This window comes from Meleagris gallopavo, chromosome 1 (genome assembly GCF_000146605.3).
Source record: "Meleagris gallopavo isolate NT-WF06-2002-E0010 breed Aviagen turkey brand Nicholas breeding stock chromosome 1, Turkey_5.1, whole genome shotgun sequence".
Classification (NCBI taxonomy): domain Eukaryota; kingdom Metazoa; phylum Chordata; class Aves; order Galliformes; family Phasianidae; genus Meleagris; species Meleagris gallopavo.
The window spans coordinates 60,396,788-60,411,521 of record NC_015011.2 but is presented as its reverse complement, the minus strand read 5'-3'; the positions used below and the strand labels follow the sequence as shown (position 1 = coordinate 60,411,521).

Here is a 14,734-nt window from a genome sequence, read left to right as displayed (position 1 = left end):
GCCCTAATTTGCCGCCGCCGCCGCCATGATGGTGGGGCGGGGGGAGGAGGCGGCGCGTCACGGCCGTGTCACCGCCCGCCGCCGCCGCAAGGGCGAGGACGCCGGGAAAGGCGTGGTTAAATTCGGGAAGTAGAAATAAGAAGCGTGGGTACGAGCGATGCTGCGGTGGAAGCTGCCGTGTAACGAATGGCTCCGCTATTTGTTTCAGGAAACGCAGCTGCAGGAAAGAGGCGCTCCCTGCCAGTCAGGGTGAACAAGCGCTATGGCGGACACGCGTAAAGTTTGGACATAAAACAGAAGCAGTAGCAAAACTCGAAAGAACCGGCGCGTCTCTTAAAAACGGCCTTGATCACAGCGCGACAGGAGATCACAGTAATCGAAAAAGGCTTGGAACCCCCGCGGCTTATTGCCGTGAGGCGCTTGAACAGCCCACCTCACGGCACAGCTCCCACACAGCGCTCCACGTGCGGACGCCGACGGGCTGCCCGCGGCCGCGAGATGGCAGCCTGCCTCGCGCGATGCCCCGCCCATCGGTGACGTCACGCAGAGCACAGGCTCCTATTGGCCAGGAGGAAAGAGTGGGTGGGGCGCGGTGACACAGCGGCAGCTGTGACCCGAACCGGATTTGATTCCACCCTTGCTCGCCGCCGGCTCTGACCGCCGTTCTTCGGGCCCCGAGCGCCTTCCTTCGCGCCCGCCGCCGCCATGGCGCTCAGCGATGCCGACGTCCAGAAGCAGGTAGGGCTCGGTTTGGCTCGGTGGGTGGGTGGAGGGTGATTGTGGCGGAACGGCGGCCTGTAGGCTGCAGCCGGCTTCGCCTCGAAGCCGACCCGGGTGTTGCGCTGTTTTCAGCGCACAGTTGTTCTTTGAGGCAGGTAAATACGTTGCCCTGCATAAACTCTGCTTTTCTGGATATTACCCTAAGGGCTCTACCCCTCTTTTTTCGTAGGGCTATGCTAATTCTAAGCTGGAACTTAGTGCACTCTGTCCTTTTGCTTCTGTACCCTCAAGCAGAGCGGTGCAAACCGGGCTACTTCTGCAATGGAAACTTTTAAGGCTGGATTCTGAATGTTGGACGCTTCCTGCTGGGCCAGGACACTGTGTCCTTATTGACAGTAAATAGTGCCCCTGCCCAGAATCCTGCTCAGCACCGGGCTGGATGCGGTGTGTGCTGTCAGCGACTGCACTGATCCAGCCAGCACCAGTCCTGCAGGCAGTGGGCAGACCTCCCAGGTGTCCTCTGCATCATAACCGCTTTGTGTCTCACTTTCTCATTCAGTAAACATAGTCTCTTGGCAGGGAAGCATCACATTGAAAGTAAAATCAGTAGGTCGTCTTTCTCCAAAAGGGGAATTGCCACATTGCGTTTTCTCGTTTGTTTTTTTTTAATTATTATTATTATTTTCTTTCCTTCCTCTTCCGTGAAGATTGTAAAAATAAAGCTGACCTTGTGTTGACGTTGCTCGGCTACCTTGGGCATAGACTTTAAAGCCAGGTTGGATGTGGCTCTGGGCAGCTTGGTCTGGTGGTTGGCAACCCTGCATATAGCAGGAAACTCAATGATCATTTTCAACCTTTTCAACCCAGGCCGTTCTATCTTTCTATGATAGACTTCATGGGTTAGTGCAGGCTTTGTGGATATGTGAAACACAGTGTTAGTGAACTTTCACACCTGTAACTTTCTTGCTATTGTTTTGTACTGCTGAACCTAGCTAGGGTGATCCGGTTGGCTGGAAAAGAGTGCTGCTGGTAGCACACCGGTTCTGCCTGTGCATAAGTCCTGGCATGAATTTGCCAGTTGGGCCTCTGAACTTTTAACTACTTACTATGACACTCTCAGTAATTTTCCCTTTGAAAACCATTTTTAAGTAAGAGATTTTCTCAATAATACACTTGCTTTCTTCTGGCAACAATGTTTAGTCGATTCTTCCATCTAACCTTGCTAGTCATGTGAGGCCAAAACCATCCTGACATCTAGGACCTCCCATGGAAAGGATAATCATTTTCTTCAAAACAAGGCTGTTCACCAAAATTATGTCCATGTTTTATCTGCCTCTCTCATCCTTTCTTTAAAGCAAGTAGATCTAAAGCTTAATTCAGTCAGCCACCCAAGTCAGGCAAGCAGGATAAGAAGTTGACATTGTAGGTGGACTCGCAGACCAGAATTCAGATAAAAATGATTGACTTCGTTTTGAGGATGTAGAAACCTGTTCATTTCTTCCACAGCATATGCCTAATATCTTCCACTTTCCTGCAACTGTTAGTTTTTTTTTATGTATATGGCCACGGTGCTGTCTGCCCATGGGTTCTGTTCTCACATCAGCACCTTTCTTTAAAACTCTTCATTTTGGCATGAGATTACGTAAATGGGATCTTGCATTCAAGTTTCTTCAGACCAGATTGTGAAATATGATTTGTCATTAAGTGCAAGTGAAAAGGAGGCACTTGTGATACAGTTGAGTCTACAATCCACTTCATCTGTGCTTGGGAATGGCTGTGCTGCTAGAAGTTGTGATTTGATTGCACAATGATTCCTTACGGTCTGCTCCTTTTGAAGCAAAACTTAAACCTGGTCATAGAATGGTGTAAGATAAACAAGCAGAACTTAATATGGTTGGATTCTGTGTCTTTGAGCTGTTGGACCTGTGAAGCAGTTTCAAAAAATATCTTTAATTTGAATGTGATAGAGCATACCAGTCTCTAACCATCGTGTCATGGGCTTGCTGTGGTCTCTATCAGCAGGGTTCATTCAGGTGCCGTCTGTGCCTTTCTGAGAGATACACCTCTCATCAAAATCCTTTCTAACAGAAAATACCTTTTCTTTGTCTTGTTACAGATCAAGCATATGATGGCTTTCATTGAGCAGGAGGCCAATGAAAAGGCTGAAGAAATAGATGCAAAGGTAAAAGTGGAAGTTCGATGTCAGTAAAAGGAGAACTGCTTCTGACATCCTGGTTTGATAATTGCACTCAAAGCAGTCCATAAAGTCTACTGTTTTGTAGTTTACTTAAGATTTAGTTATTGTATAGCAAAAATGATGCTCCCAAATACAGTTAATGTTTCTTATCTGTTTACAACTCAAAACAGTAACTGAGCTGGAGCTGTTCTTTTGCCCAAGTTTCTTGGCAGTTCTTGGATATGAATAAATTCACATTTAAGTTCACTTGCATTTTTATGCAAACAGGAGAGCTGAATAGCAATGTGAACAGACTAGAGTAAGTGGAACACTTTCCCTGCCTCTTCTACATAACTTGACAACACAAAGAATTGAGGGAGTTTCCTACATAATTTAGAATTCCGCTAAGGTTTCTTGTAGCAAGCTGTTCCCTTGTTACTCTGAATTTGGCTTGATTTCTATTGTATGTTAGGCTTAGACATCAGTAGGAAATCAAAATCAGAGCAAGGATGTTTGTAATCAAGCACAAGTTCATGCTTGCAACAAAGTGGGGCGAAAAAAAAAAGATGGAAATTAATTATTTGAATTACCTTCGTGAAAGCTTGTTTGTAAACAGGTTTGTAACTACCTAAACCTGTGTAGCCACCTGCAGACTCAATTGTAGATGTGGTTTAGTAAGTATCCTGGGGAACAAAAGCATACATTTATATTTAAGGCGTGGGTTGAATTATTTGCAGAATTCCCCACTGACATACTGGTGGAAAAACTGTACATTAAGCTACACCAGCCTTAATGTCAGCTGAATCTTAGTAAGGTTCCCTTTGACTTGAGTATTGATTGAGATGTTTTGTTTATAGGGAACCATAAATGATATGATCCTAGTTTACCTGCGAATGTGTTCTTAAAGCATAGCCATTTCATCTAATTCTATTTTTTTCAACCCGTGGAATCAATATACACTTCAGTTCTTTAATTTTTACTGCAGGCTGAAGAAGAATTCAACATTGAGAAGGGTCGTCTTGTTCAGACACAGAGGCTGAAAATCATGGAGTACTACGAAAAGAAAGAGAAACAAATTGAGCAGCAAAAGAAAATGTAAGTTGCTTAGGCTAGGTGGTTGGCTTTAGAGCCTGAGCTCTCCTCTTATTACTAATTTTCTACAAAACTCTGGTAAGTGGACAAACTGCAGCTTAATGTATTGGGTTCTAATTCGAAATTTCTAATTTTTCTGAGGAGTAATTATCAAAGGTGAGCAGCAATTGTATAACTGGTAGGAGATTTGGTGGAAAAAAATCTTACCATAGTTCTTTGTCTGTCTGAAACTGCAGCTTGGTCTGTTACTCTTGCACAAATGATTGTCAGGTTTCGTTTTGGTGGGTCTCTGCTGAACAGTGAGGTTCTGTATTGTAATCATTTGCACAGATTCAGACACAAGTTAAAATATTTAAGCAGGCTTTGTTATTAAACACTGTTGTATTGCTACTTTTAAATGTATACAGTTAAATGTTGTAGTTTTTCTGTCTGTATTCAAAGCCTGGTAGGCTGATTCAACTTTATCATGCAACTTGCAGTCAGATGTCCAACCTGATGAATCAGGCAAGACTGAAGGTCCTCAAAGCAAGGGATGACCTTATTTCAGTGAGTATGCCTGCAGTAAACACACCAAGGTTTGATTCCTACCATCTGTTAGGAAATGAACTGCATTCTGAGAAGGAAAACATGGTTTGTGATTGAGTAATGTTTGCATCAGTGTACAGAAGTGGCTTTCCCAGCTAATCTGAAAAGTCACTGAAGGTATGATCCAAGTTCACTAATTTGCTTTAGCTTGTTTTCTGTTTTCTACTGCCTGTTCTTTTAAAAGGGAAACACAGCTCTCTGCTGGGAGCTTTACAGTTCTGTTTTATCTACTGTATGGACAATAGCTTATTTCTTTTACGGACTTGAAAGAACTCTCTTTTACACTCTGTAGAACTTTGAAGTTCTGTTTGCTGACATTAAGGCTGGTGTGGCTTTAATGCACTGTTTCCCAGCTCGTTTTTTTTTCTCTCATCTTTAGTGGCCTTAGTAAATGGAAAAGTTTGCTTCTTTTCCTGCTAAGTAACCAACCAGTCTGTGTGTGGATGTATAGGGTGAGTGATCATTTACCAAGGCAGGCTGCTGTTTAGTCTCACTGTGTTTATCTTATACCACGTGCAGGTATTCTTGTTTGCTTATCACGCAGCCTGAAGGTTACCTATCACTACTTTTCTTATCCCATCTCAAACAGTTGCAGTGTTCTGTGTGCTACCTAGGTGGTGCTGTTGACCTGTTGGAAAAACACATCGAATGCCAAACATTTGGTAACGTTGTTTGAGTCAGCTCTGCTGTGAAAAAGGAGTTAGTAGAAGAAAATGGCTAGTTTCAAATTTTTGATTGTACTGACAGTGAGGAGGAAGGGGGTGGCTCAAAAACTAGCTGCATTGCGTCTCTGCTGGCTAATCTCTTCCTCATGTATCAGCTGACTCAATCTCATGCTTCTGAGTAATATATAACACTCTTCCTCATTTAAAACCCTTTAGAATCACGTGCTAGTCGTTCTTTCTTCCCTTATTGGCTCTACCCTTCTCCATAAAGAATAAAGGTGATCCCTTCCAGAAATGCTGTGTTACTCTGGAGTTGGCAGTGTAACTGTTTTGAGCACGATGTTGAATTGTGATAGTCTTATACTTTACAACTGATTGCGTAAGTGCATGGTGTGCACTTTTCTATTAAACACTGTAAGGCAGAACAGTAAAGGTGGCTTTATACCAAATCATACAATTGCTTCTTCTGAAGTAATTATAGGAGTGGTTCAGTTCTAGGAGCAGTCTTTGAGTTGAATTTTAAAGAAATGTGTTCAGTCTCTTCTGATACTGATTACCGAACAAAGGCATTCAAGAACATCTACTCTGAATTAAAAATAATCTTTCACTTTTGATTTTCAAGTTGCTTTTTACAAAATTAATATTTTTTTTCAATGCTTGTCAAAAATATAGGCTAAACTTCTTTGCTTGATCACAAGGCTGGAAAAAATAGTGATTTGGGCAACTTTATTAGTTTAGATTAGGCAACAATTTATAACTTCTGTAGTTGCTCTGTGAATTAATATAAATACCATCCTTTTACTGCTGAGGTCTTTTTCAGGAAAAAAAGAGCTGCTGTCTGGTTATTCTGGGTTCAGATCAGGGCAGAGAATGGGGAACTGTTTGGAAGGGATGTTGTGCCATGCACATAGATGAAGGTCTAGCTTGGATGAACACCAGCTGGAGTGTACGTTTATGTGTTGGCAGGGTGTGATAGCTATAATAGGAGTATAGAAAGTTGGTAGGCATGAAACCAAATGCCAAACAGATGGGCTCTGCTGATCTGATTTTCTTCTGAATGTAGGATTTGCTGAATGAGGCCAAGTTAAGACTTGCCAAGGTGGTGAAGGATACTGCCAGGTACCAAATACTGCTGGATGGACTAGTTCTACAGGTAAATATTTAAATCATAGCGAATAAATGATTGCAGCTTTGTTCACTTAGGTGTCTTTCTTCAAATGGAACCAACTCTAGAGGTTTCAGTTGGATACAGCTACTGTAGATCAAATGTTGCTGGACGATCTTTGAGTTTTAAACATCACTTCTGCTATGTCTTTTGATCTTAGATTCTGAACATGTACAGCTGTAGTTTATTCCGAAGTGTAAAATGTAGTATACCAGCAGCTGGCTTCCATTGTAAGAATGACTGCAGATGTGCACATATAAATCGTATGTAAGATGCATGTTTAGGATGCATGCTTTAAGCTTTTGTGGTAATTAGCTGGAATGAGCTACTCAGATGAAGCTTTGGGTAAAGCTGTTTCTTCAAGCCTAGAATTCAGTAGTTACCTGCAAAGCTAGATCCTAGCTTTGATGTATTCACTGCAGTATGGCATACATTTGTGACTGCAGTATGGCAAAGCGTAGGTAAAGCAAAATATAGATTCATAATATCATCCTCTAGCTCCAGAACTTACATGCTAAAAATCTAGAAAGTGTTGGCTAGGGTCACTTGTGCAGCCACTAGTGCCACCATCTGGTGTGAATTAGTCCTTTTTGCCATAAACTCAGAGAAACAAGCCACAAACTGTCCTGTCTGCAGCTTAATGGCAGAGTGCTTTTAATAGTGTTCCCAGCTGGTGCTTCCGATTCCCTGTCTTTGTTTCCATGCCACATTTAGTTGTATATGAAACAAACCTGTCTCACTTGTGCAAACCAGCCGTGTCCTTCTTGGCTTGTTAGATGTGATCTGCTGAAGGATCAGTACTTGTGTATTATTGCTACAGGCACTACAAGGCAGGAGTTACAGGAACTGAACTGAAGCATGTCTTCTCCAAGACCAAAATGGCAGTTTGCAGTCATCCTTTTATAATGGTGTATGTTATCTGGGCAGCTCAATCTTGTGATAGGCACATTTAGTTGCACTCGAGTTCCAAACTTTAGGCTAACACAGGGAATGTATGATCTGTAGTTGAAGGCTATCCTGGATGTCGCTGCCATCTTCTCAGAATACCTGCATAGGGTGGACTTACAGTTCTTATTGGAATAGGCTAGCATTGTCAGATCTTGTTTTTCAAATGGATCAGCTCCTTTCCTTTTTCAGGGTTAAATAATTCTAAGATGATTAAAATGACATTTTTCTGATAGAGTGGTGGTTATCTTGTGCAGGGATTCTACCAGCTGCTTGAGCCTAGAATAGTTGTCCGGTGCAGGAAACAAGATCTCCCTATGGTTAAGGTAAGACACCTACAGTGGTATGACAGTGTCCTGGCTCGTGAAGGCTGAGACCTGATTACAAGTATTTGCATGTCGCATCTGTGTGACATGAAAACGAAGAAAGCATGCTCTCAAGCTGCACTTCTGCTGCAGGTACAATGTAAGAGAACAAGTATACATTTCAAGCTGGGAATCATTTCCTTGCTTGGATGTTACCTAGGAAACTTCAGACCACTACAGCATTAATAATAATAATAATAATAATAATAATGAATGTACTCAGCTCAAAAGCTGTACAGATTGCCTAATTAGAAAACAAAACACCTCAATCCCTTCTTTTTTTTTTTAAACTCCAAATGAATAAGCAACCAAATCCTAATGATGTGCTAGCATTTATCCACATTAATTGCATGCTTATCTTGTGTCCTAGGCTGCTGTACAGAAGAGCATTCCTATCTACAAAAATGCCACAAAAAGGGATGTGGATATTCACATCGACCAAGACAACTTCCTGCCAGATGAAATGTAAGGAAAATGGGAGTCTCTTACTTAACTTAATACAGCTATTAGAACAATCTTGGAAAACGATGTGTGTAATGTCCCCACAGTGTCTACTGCTGTTCTAGTGGATCAAAACTATTAATAAAAGCTTCCTGCAACCTCCAGCCTGCTGCACAGTACTGAAGTATAGAATAACTTACGTAGAAGCTTAATTAATTGGCCTTTTAGAGTGGGAGAATACAAATGTAGCCATGCTTTCTGTCTCTGGAGGAAGCAGACTGAGTCCTAAGGAGGAAGGCAGGGTGCTGCAGGGTAATGACACAAAGTAATTTGTGTTTGCTAGGCCTGCTAGGCTTTATTTCCATAAATAATTATAATTAACATGGAACAAAGCTGCCTATTCTGAAAATCACTGATCATTTCTAATGTATGAACAAGCAAACAGAACTTCCAGTACTCTTCTTCACTTTCCAAAATCTGAAGGAATCTTATTAATAATAAAATACAAAGTCTGAAACTGTTTTGAAGTGACAAATTTCATAGCACTGCTTGTATTTACACCGTGCTTACGAGCATCTTTGTATGTAGCTGTGTACCTGGTAGCTGTGGAGATGCTTTGCTCTACTGCTTCACTTCATTACTTTGTGTTGACTCTTATTAAGTCATGATCAAAAAATGTTTGTTTATGAACAAGAGTTACCTATAGCTCTGGCTTGCCAATAAGTGCACATTTGGGGTAATATCCTTGTTTTAGCTTTGAGATGCATCATGGATTCCATGACTTTTATTTTTCCTTTCTAGTGCTGGAGGTGTTGAAATCTACAATAGTGATGGTAAAATTAAGGTTTCTAATACCCTGGAAAGTCGGCTGGACCTTGTTGCCCAGCAGGTGAGTTTCTCTCACAGCTAGAGTGAGAAGAGGATTAATTAACTGGTTTTATCTTGTAATTAAATCCTAATATGGTGTGGGATCAGATTTCAATGTGGACAACAAGAAGCTGATTTTTGAAAGGAAAGATTACTTATTGCTTGCACTTCTCTACAACAAACATGGCTTTTCCCAAAAAATATACTTTTCAGATTAAGCATGAGCATAAAACTCTAAAAGAGATGGTAATGAAAAGCTTTTGTGATTGTGCTGCAGACAAGCTGTTGATATACTGAGGTTAGCTTTATTTATTGAAGCTAGCTTCAGTACAAGGAACTTGGGCTGAACTTGCTGTTATATCCTAGTGGAAATACTAGCTGTGGCATCTCTTCCTCTTGCTGCAGTGTAGACAATCCTTTAAGTGTACAGACTAGCAGGCAATATGGAATCACATAAAAGCTTCAGAAAACTCGAATGAATTACCTTCTTGTAACCTTTTGAAGACTAACCTAGCTATCACACAATTCCTGTAGTGAGGAATGCTCAGCAATTGTGTTGCATATAACTGACGTGCTCTTTTTCAACAGATGATGCCAGAAATCAGAGTGGCTCTCTTTGGTGCTAATGCCAACAGGAAATTTTTGGACTAAACCTCTGTAAGAAAAGGTGGGGTCAGTTCCACTGCCATATTGAAGGGATGCAAAAGCATCTGCTAATTTAAAATTTTGAAATGTAACATTACTGTGTCATCCAATCTCTTCTTCAATGGAATAATTTTGCATACCTGCTGTGCTTAGCCTCTGCACTTGTGGTTAGAATGTATGGCTTAAAGAATGTGAAGACATGTATGTGCATCCAGGAGTGACACTAGAAGATGGAGGCTTTTGGGCTCTTTGCTTTCCTTGCACTGTCGTGGCTCTGTAAAGACAAGTGGTCCATTTAAGGTCACTCATCTTACTTTGGCCACGTTTCTCTCAAGTTGTCTAATCTGTGATGTATATTACTGTGCTGCCCATGGGATGTCCCCTTTCAGTTAAGGTCTTCAGTGTTATCGAGGGCATGCATTCCTTCCCAGGGTTAGTAGTTCAATTCTTGTTACTTGGTCAGGCAGTTTTCTGTTCTGTATATGTGATTTTAAAGACAAACAACAAAAAAGCCTGAGCCTGTAAAACACTATTTATTAAAATAAAAATGTGTGTGTGTATATGGAGTTCCTTGTAGCTTCTTTCTGAATGATTGGCAGCAACCTTTGGAAAGTGACCTTGTGCATTTGAGGACTTACTGCTTGTGGGTTCTGTGTAAACACTGTTCTGTGAAGTTAGAATTCAAGTGTATGGAGTACTGTGAGGCTAATTGAATAGCGTGGGATTTATAGGCCAGCCTTTTGCATAAGACTCTGAGCTTAATTTTTCTTAGAAGTGAGCCAATAGTTTTGCCATTTGATCCTTCAAATCTTTTTCACAAGAGGTTTACACAACTGCACTACTTAGATGTAACTATTGCCAGTTACAGATTTGTCACTTCTGTGCAGAAGATCCAAACTATACTCCTTTAGTTTTAGTTTGAGGACTTTGGGAACAGCAGCTGCCTGTTACAACTATTCTCTCAACTGTTAACTTTTAACACCTTAAAAGTTAAAGTAACACAACTACGTTCACTTCCTAACCTATTAGGCTTTGCTAACACTTACTCATCCTTCCCTTCTGCAGGGATGGCTGGTATTGTCTCCACCTGCTGTGGTGTAGGACAGAAAGTTTCTTTAGGTGACTTGCCACACTTACAAGCCCCTGCCAGAGTACCTCACTCCTCAACTAGTGTCCAGTTTTGAGGCTTGCTGCACAGAATAAGGAGCAGCACAAACAAATTACTGCTTGAATGGTTTCAAAGTCATTTTCTCTAGGTACTGCAGTGCCTCAGGAATAGAAGGGATCCTGTGTTTTGCCATGAAGAATACTTGCTAGGGTTGCAGCAACACTGCGTTGTGCAGAACTTTTAACCTGAGGCCCTTTCCTCTCAAGCTAAGGTGCATGTTTTTATGTAAAGTACTTTTTAAAATTCTTATTTTTTTATTAGTAGTCCTTTTGTGTTTAGGCATCAGTTCTTATTTCCATATACATGGCTACAGTATTTATTCTTGCAGTGCTTTGCCTTTTGTTACGTGGTTCTATGACTAGGCAACAAGACTAAAGTTACACACTTTCTAGATACTTGGGTAATCATTTCAACTTTTGTCTTTGCATCTGTCAGTGATTCATCTCCCTGACTAAGCCCTGGGCTGTGGTTTTGAGACATACCTGTAGTGAAGGAAAAGCCTGTGTGCATGCATGCTTCACTTTGTTGCTTCCTGCTTCAAATAGTATTGTTCAGAACAGATCTGGTTTTTATCTTTTTTCTTTCTGATGAGTTCATTCAGCTCATTGATTGAGTATCTACCAGTGCTTGGAAATACAGCTGAACTTCTTTGGGTCTTTATTTTCTCTTCCTAGCTCTAGCTATAGAGAAATTCTATGTCAAAATAGAAGACAGTGGATAGAAATAAAATCTTGAAGGGCTAGATGAGAAGTTATTGCTCTTGACAGGTGATGTCTGTGATGAAGTTTTTGCATCACTACTTGATGCAAAAACTTTAAGCAGATCTACTGGTGACTTCTGGAGAAGTGAATGGTCTACATTTGTCCATCATGCCTTGAAAAGGTAACGTTTGCATTGTCCTACTGCTACTGCTTCCATGGAATGCAGATACAGGCAATGGTGTAATGCATGTAGCTGAAGTCACAGGCAGAATAAGGTAGAGATCAGCACACAGAAGAGACAGGCAGCTCTGTTGGTTGTATGTCACCCTGTGTTGATAGGCAATATTGTGATATTCAGGTAGGTTTTATTCAAGGGGGAAAAAGTGCATGAGGAATTATCAAGACTTTATCTGATACTGATAACGTAAACGTGCTTTACTGTGACAGAAAGGGATTCTTCACACAGTATTTGATGGTTTTACTCCTTTCATGAAGGAGTAAGACCTTCACAAAACCCAATCTTGCCTATTTTTGAAAAGCAGAATGAAAACTTATCGTCTGACTGTGGAGCTCAGAGTGGAAGATATTGAACTTACTGCTTACAGTGTACTCTGCTCTGTTCATTTTGCATCTCCCCTTGTCTCTTCCTGCAGGAAAGAGGAGGAAGTAACCTCTGTCATACTAGCATACCACAATTAAACAGCATCAGGAATGATTTTAGTTTGGGGGAAGGACGTTTGTTAGCTAATCACACGGGCAGCAGTGGTTCAAAGCCAGCCCTTAAGAAATGGTCTGAGCACTTTATGTATATGGCATATGAAGTCTGAGACTAGGGTTCTGTACCCCCCCCTCTCCTGCTAACTGAAGCACTTATTCCTTTATTAACAGAATTGCAGGCACTCTGAGCTTAAGCCATGTCAGCTATGACAAGAACTTCACCAGCAATTCCCTCCAAGCGTGTTAGAAGCACTGGCTGCTTGTCATCATGAGACAAACACATAACAGAACTCTATTAGAAAAAATGATGTCTGCATTACTTGCAGCATCCTTAGCCTGCATCTCATGCAATAGTGGCAGTTATCAAATTTTAGCATCTTAGAGAAAGGGGAATATCCATGCCTGGCTTATCTGGTATCAGTTGCAATCCTGTTGCCTTCATCAAAACCTCTCAAGTGTTTGGATGCAGGTTTTTGGAAGTAAAAAGTGAAATAAGCCACATTTCAGGTGGATTTTGCACTTCCTGCTGAAGTGTCACTGCAGCACTATTTTATTATTTGAACTGCACTGCTGATTCAAACAAATTAGGATGCTACAATGGTTTTTTTGTTTGTTTGTTTCTCTTAGTGATTTACCTGATGACCTAGGTCAAATCAATGAGAGTATTGATCTTTATCCATCTTCTTGTAAGCATGCAAAGTATTCCAGTTGGGTATGGTAAATAAGCCCTATGCCAGATCAGCACGTTAAGAAACTAGACAAATAAGGAACAAAGGATGTGCTAAATCAGAGTCAGGTAAAGGAATATAGTGACGACAGAAGCAAGGACTGTGAATGAACAGACAGTGCAGAGCTGATTGTGTCCAGTGCTGGAAAAAGGGAAGCAGAGCTAATGATGCACTTAATTTGCATAGTTGGCAGTGGAAAATTTAAGAACAAGTTTGGCATTAAGTGATTGGTAAAAGACTTTAGAATATTACAGAATTGTGGGGGTTGAAAGGGACCTCTGGAGATCATCTAGTCCAACTCCCTGCTAAAGAAAATTCCCTGTGGTATGTTACACAGTAAGCATTCAGGCAGATTTTCAACATCTCCAGAGAAGGAGACTCAGCAGCCTCTTTGGACAGCCTGTCCCAGTGCTCTGTCACTCTCAGAAGTTTTTCCTCATGTTTGTATGGAACTTTCTATGTTTTATTTTGTGTCCATTGCCCCCTGTCCTGCTGCTGGGCGCTGCTGCAAAGAGCCTGACCCCATCCACTTGACTCCTGCCCATTAAGTATCTATCTGCATCAATAAGATCTGTCCCCACCTAAGTCTTCTCCAAGCTGAATAGTCCCAGCTCTCTCAGCTTTGGCTCACAAGGAGATGGATCATCTCTGATTCTCCACTGGCCTCTCTCTAGAAGATCCCTCTCTTTGAAATGGGGAGCCCAGAACTGGACACAGTATTCCAGATGTGGCCTCACCAGAGCAGAGTAGAGGGGAGGATAACCTCCCTCAACCTGATGGCCACTCTTTTTAATGCACCTCAAGATACCATTGGCCTTGTGGGCCACAAGGGCATGTTGCTGGCTCGTGGCCAGCCTGTTGCCTGCCCACCAGGACACCCAGGTCCTTCTCTGCAGAGCTCTTTTTCAGCAGCTCAGCCCATATCGTCTACTGATGCATGTGGATGTTCCTCCTTAGGTGCAGAACCCTATGCTCACCCACACTGAACGTCATCAAGTTTCTCTCTCATCAGGCTCTCCTCTCCAGCCTGTCCAGGTCTTGCTGAATGGCAGCGCGGCCTTCTGGTGGCAACACAGCCACTCCTTCCAGCTTTATATCAGCAGTCTTGCTGAGTGCAAGTTCTGTCCCTTTCATCCAGGTCATTGGTGAAGATGCTGAACAAGACTGGAGAGTAAGCCACAGAGTGCTGGGGAATGACTTACTGGTACCTCTGAGTCAAAAGCCTTTTTTTGGTACTTAGTTTTCACACTGAGAGCTATTAACATTAATCAGAGAGAGAGAGAATGTGTGACTGATCCCTGGAGGAGTGCGCAAGCATCAAGGTGAGAGGAAGACTAGAAGACAGCCAGAAACTGAGAACTGAGGTTTTCATATCTTTATAAGTCAGCATCAGTTGTCAGAGGTGTTACTTCTGAAGAGAAGCTTTCAGCTGGCTGTTAGGGGAGTGCTGCCCATCAGAAAAGGGGCATTGAAAGAGAGGGAGGGCATGCTGCAGAGAGGAGAAATGACCAGCACCTTCTGAGATGCTGTCTTGGAGAACAGCACAGAGGTGTTTTCCACAGCAAGCCTTGTTACGAGCTCAAGCTGAGAATCTAGCTACAGGAGACATCGTGATTGTGGGCTCTTGTCTTGCTGGGGGATTTCAATCACCCTGACATCTGCTGGAAAAGTAGTACAAGCTGTAGGTGATCCAGGAGGCTCCTGGAATGTATTGAGGATAGCTTCCTGAGCCTGGTGATAGACAGCTTCACCTG

The 14,734-nt window shown here is 42.0% G+C and overlaps 1 protein-coding gene across 1 annotated transcript; it reads left to right on the top strand.

Moving 5' to 3' along the window:
• The first annotated feature begins 587 nt into the window (after positions 1-587).
• Positions 588-10,177, top strand: ATP6V1E1 (ATPase H+ transporting V1 subunit E1). The gene is made up of 9 exons (XM_003202467.4): positions 588-738; positions 2,837-2,902; positions 3,882-3,991; positions 4,468-4,534; positions 6,302-6,391; positions 7,606-7,674; positions 8,084-8,178; positions 8,956-9,043; positions 9,610-10,177. The coding sequence occupies exons 1-9, from the start codon at positions 706-708 to the stop codon at positions 9,670-9,672; spliced, it is 681 nt and encodes a 226-aa protein (XP_003202515.1). The 5' UTR covers positions 588-705; the 3' UTR covers positions 9,673-10,177.
• The last annotated feature ends 4,557 nt before the right edge of the window (positions 10,178-14,734 follow it).

Coding starts and splice junctions, on each gene's coding strand:
- ATP6V1E1 (XM_003202467.4), top strand. CDS start 706: ATGGCGCTCAGCGATGCCGACGTCCAGAAGCAG. Junction 2,903..3,881: donor CTGAAGAAATAGATGCAAAG/GTAAAAGTGGAA, acceptor TTTTTACTGCAG/GCTGAAGAAGAATTCAACAT. Junction 4,535..6,301: donor CAAGGGATGACCTTATTTCA/GTGAGTATGCCT, acceptor TTCTGAATGTAG/GATTTGCTGAATGAGGCCAA.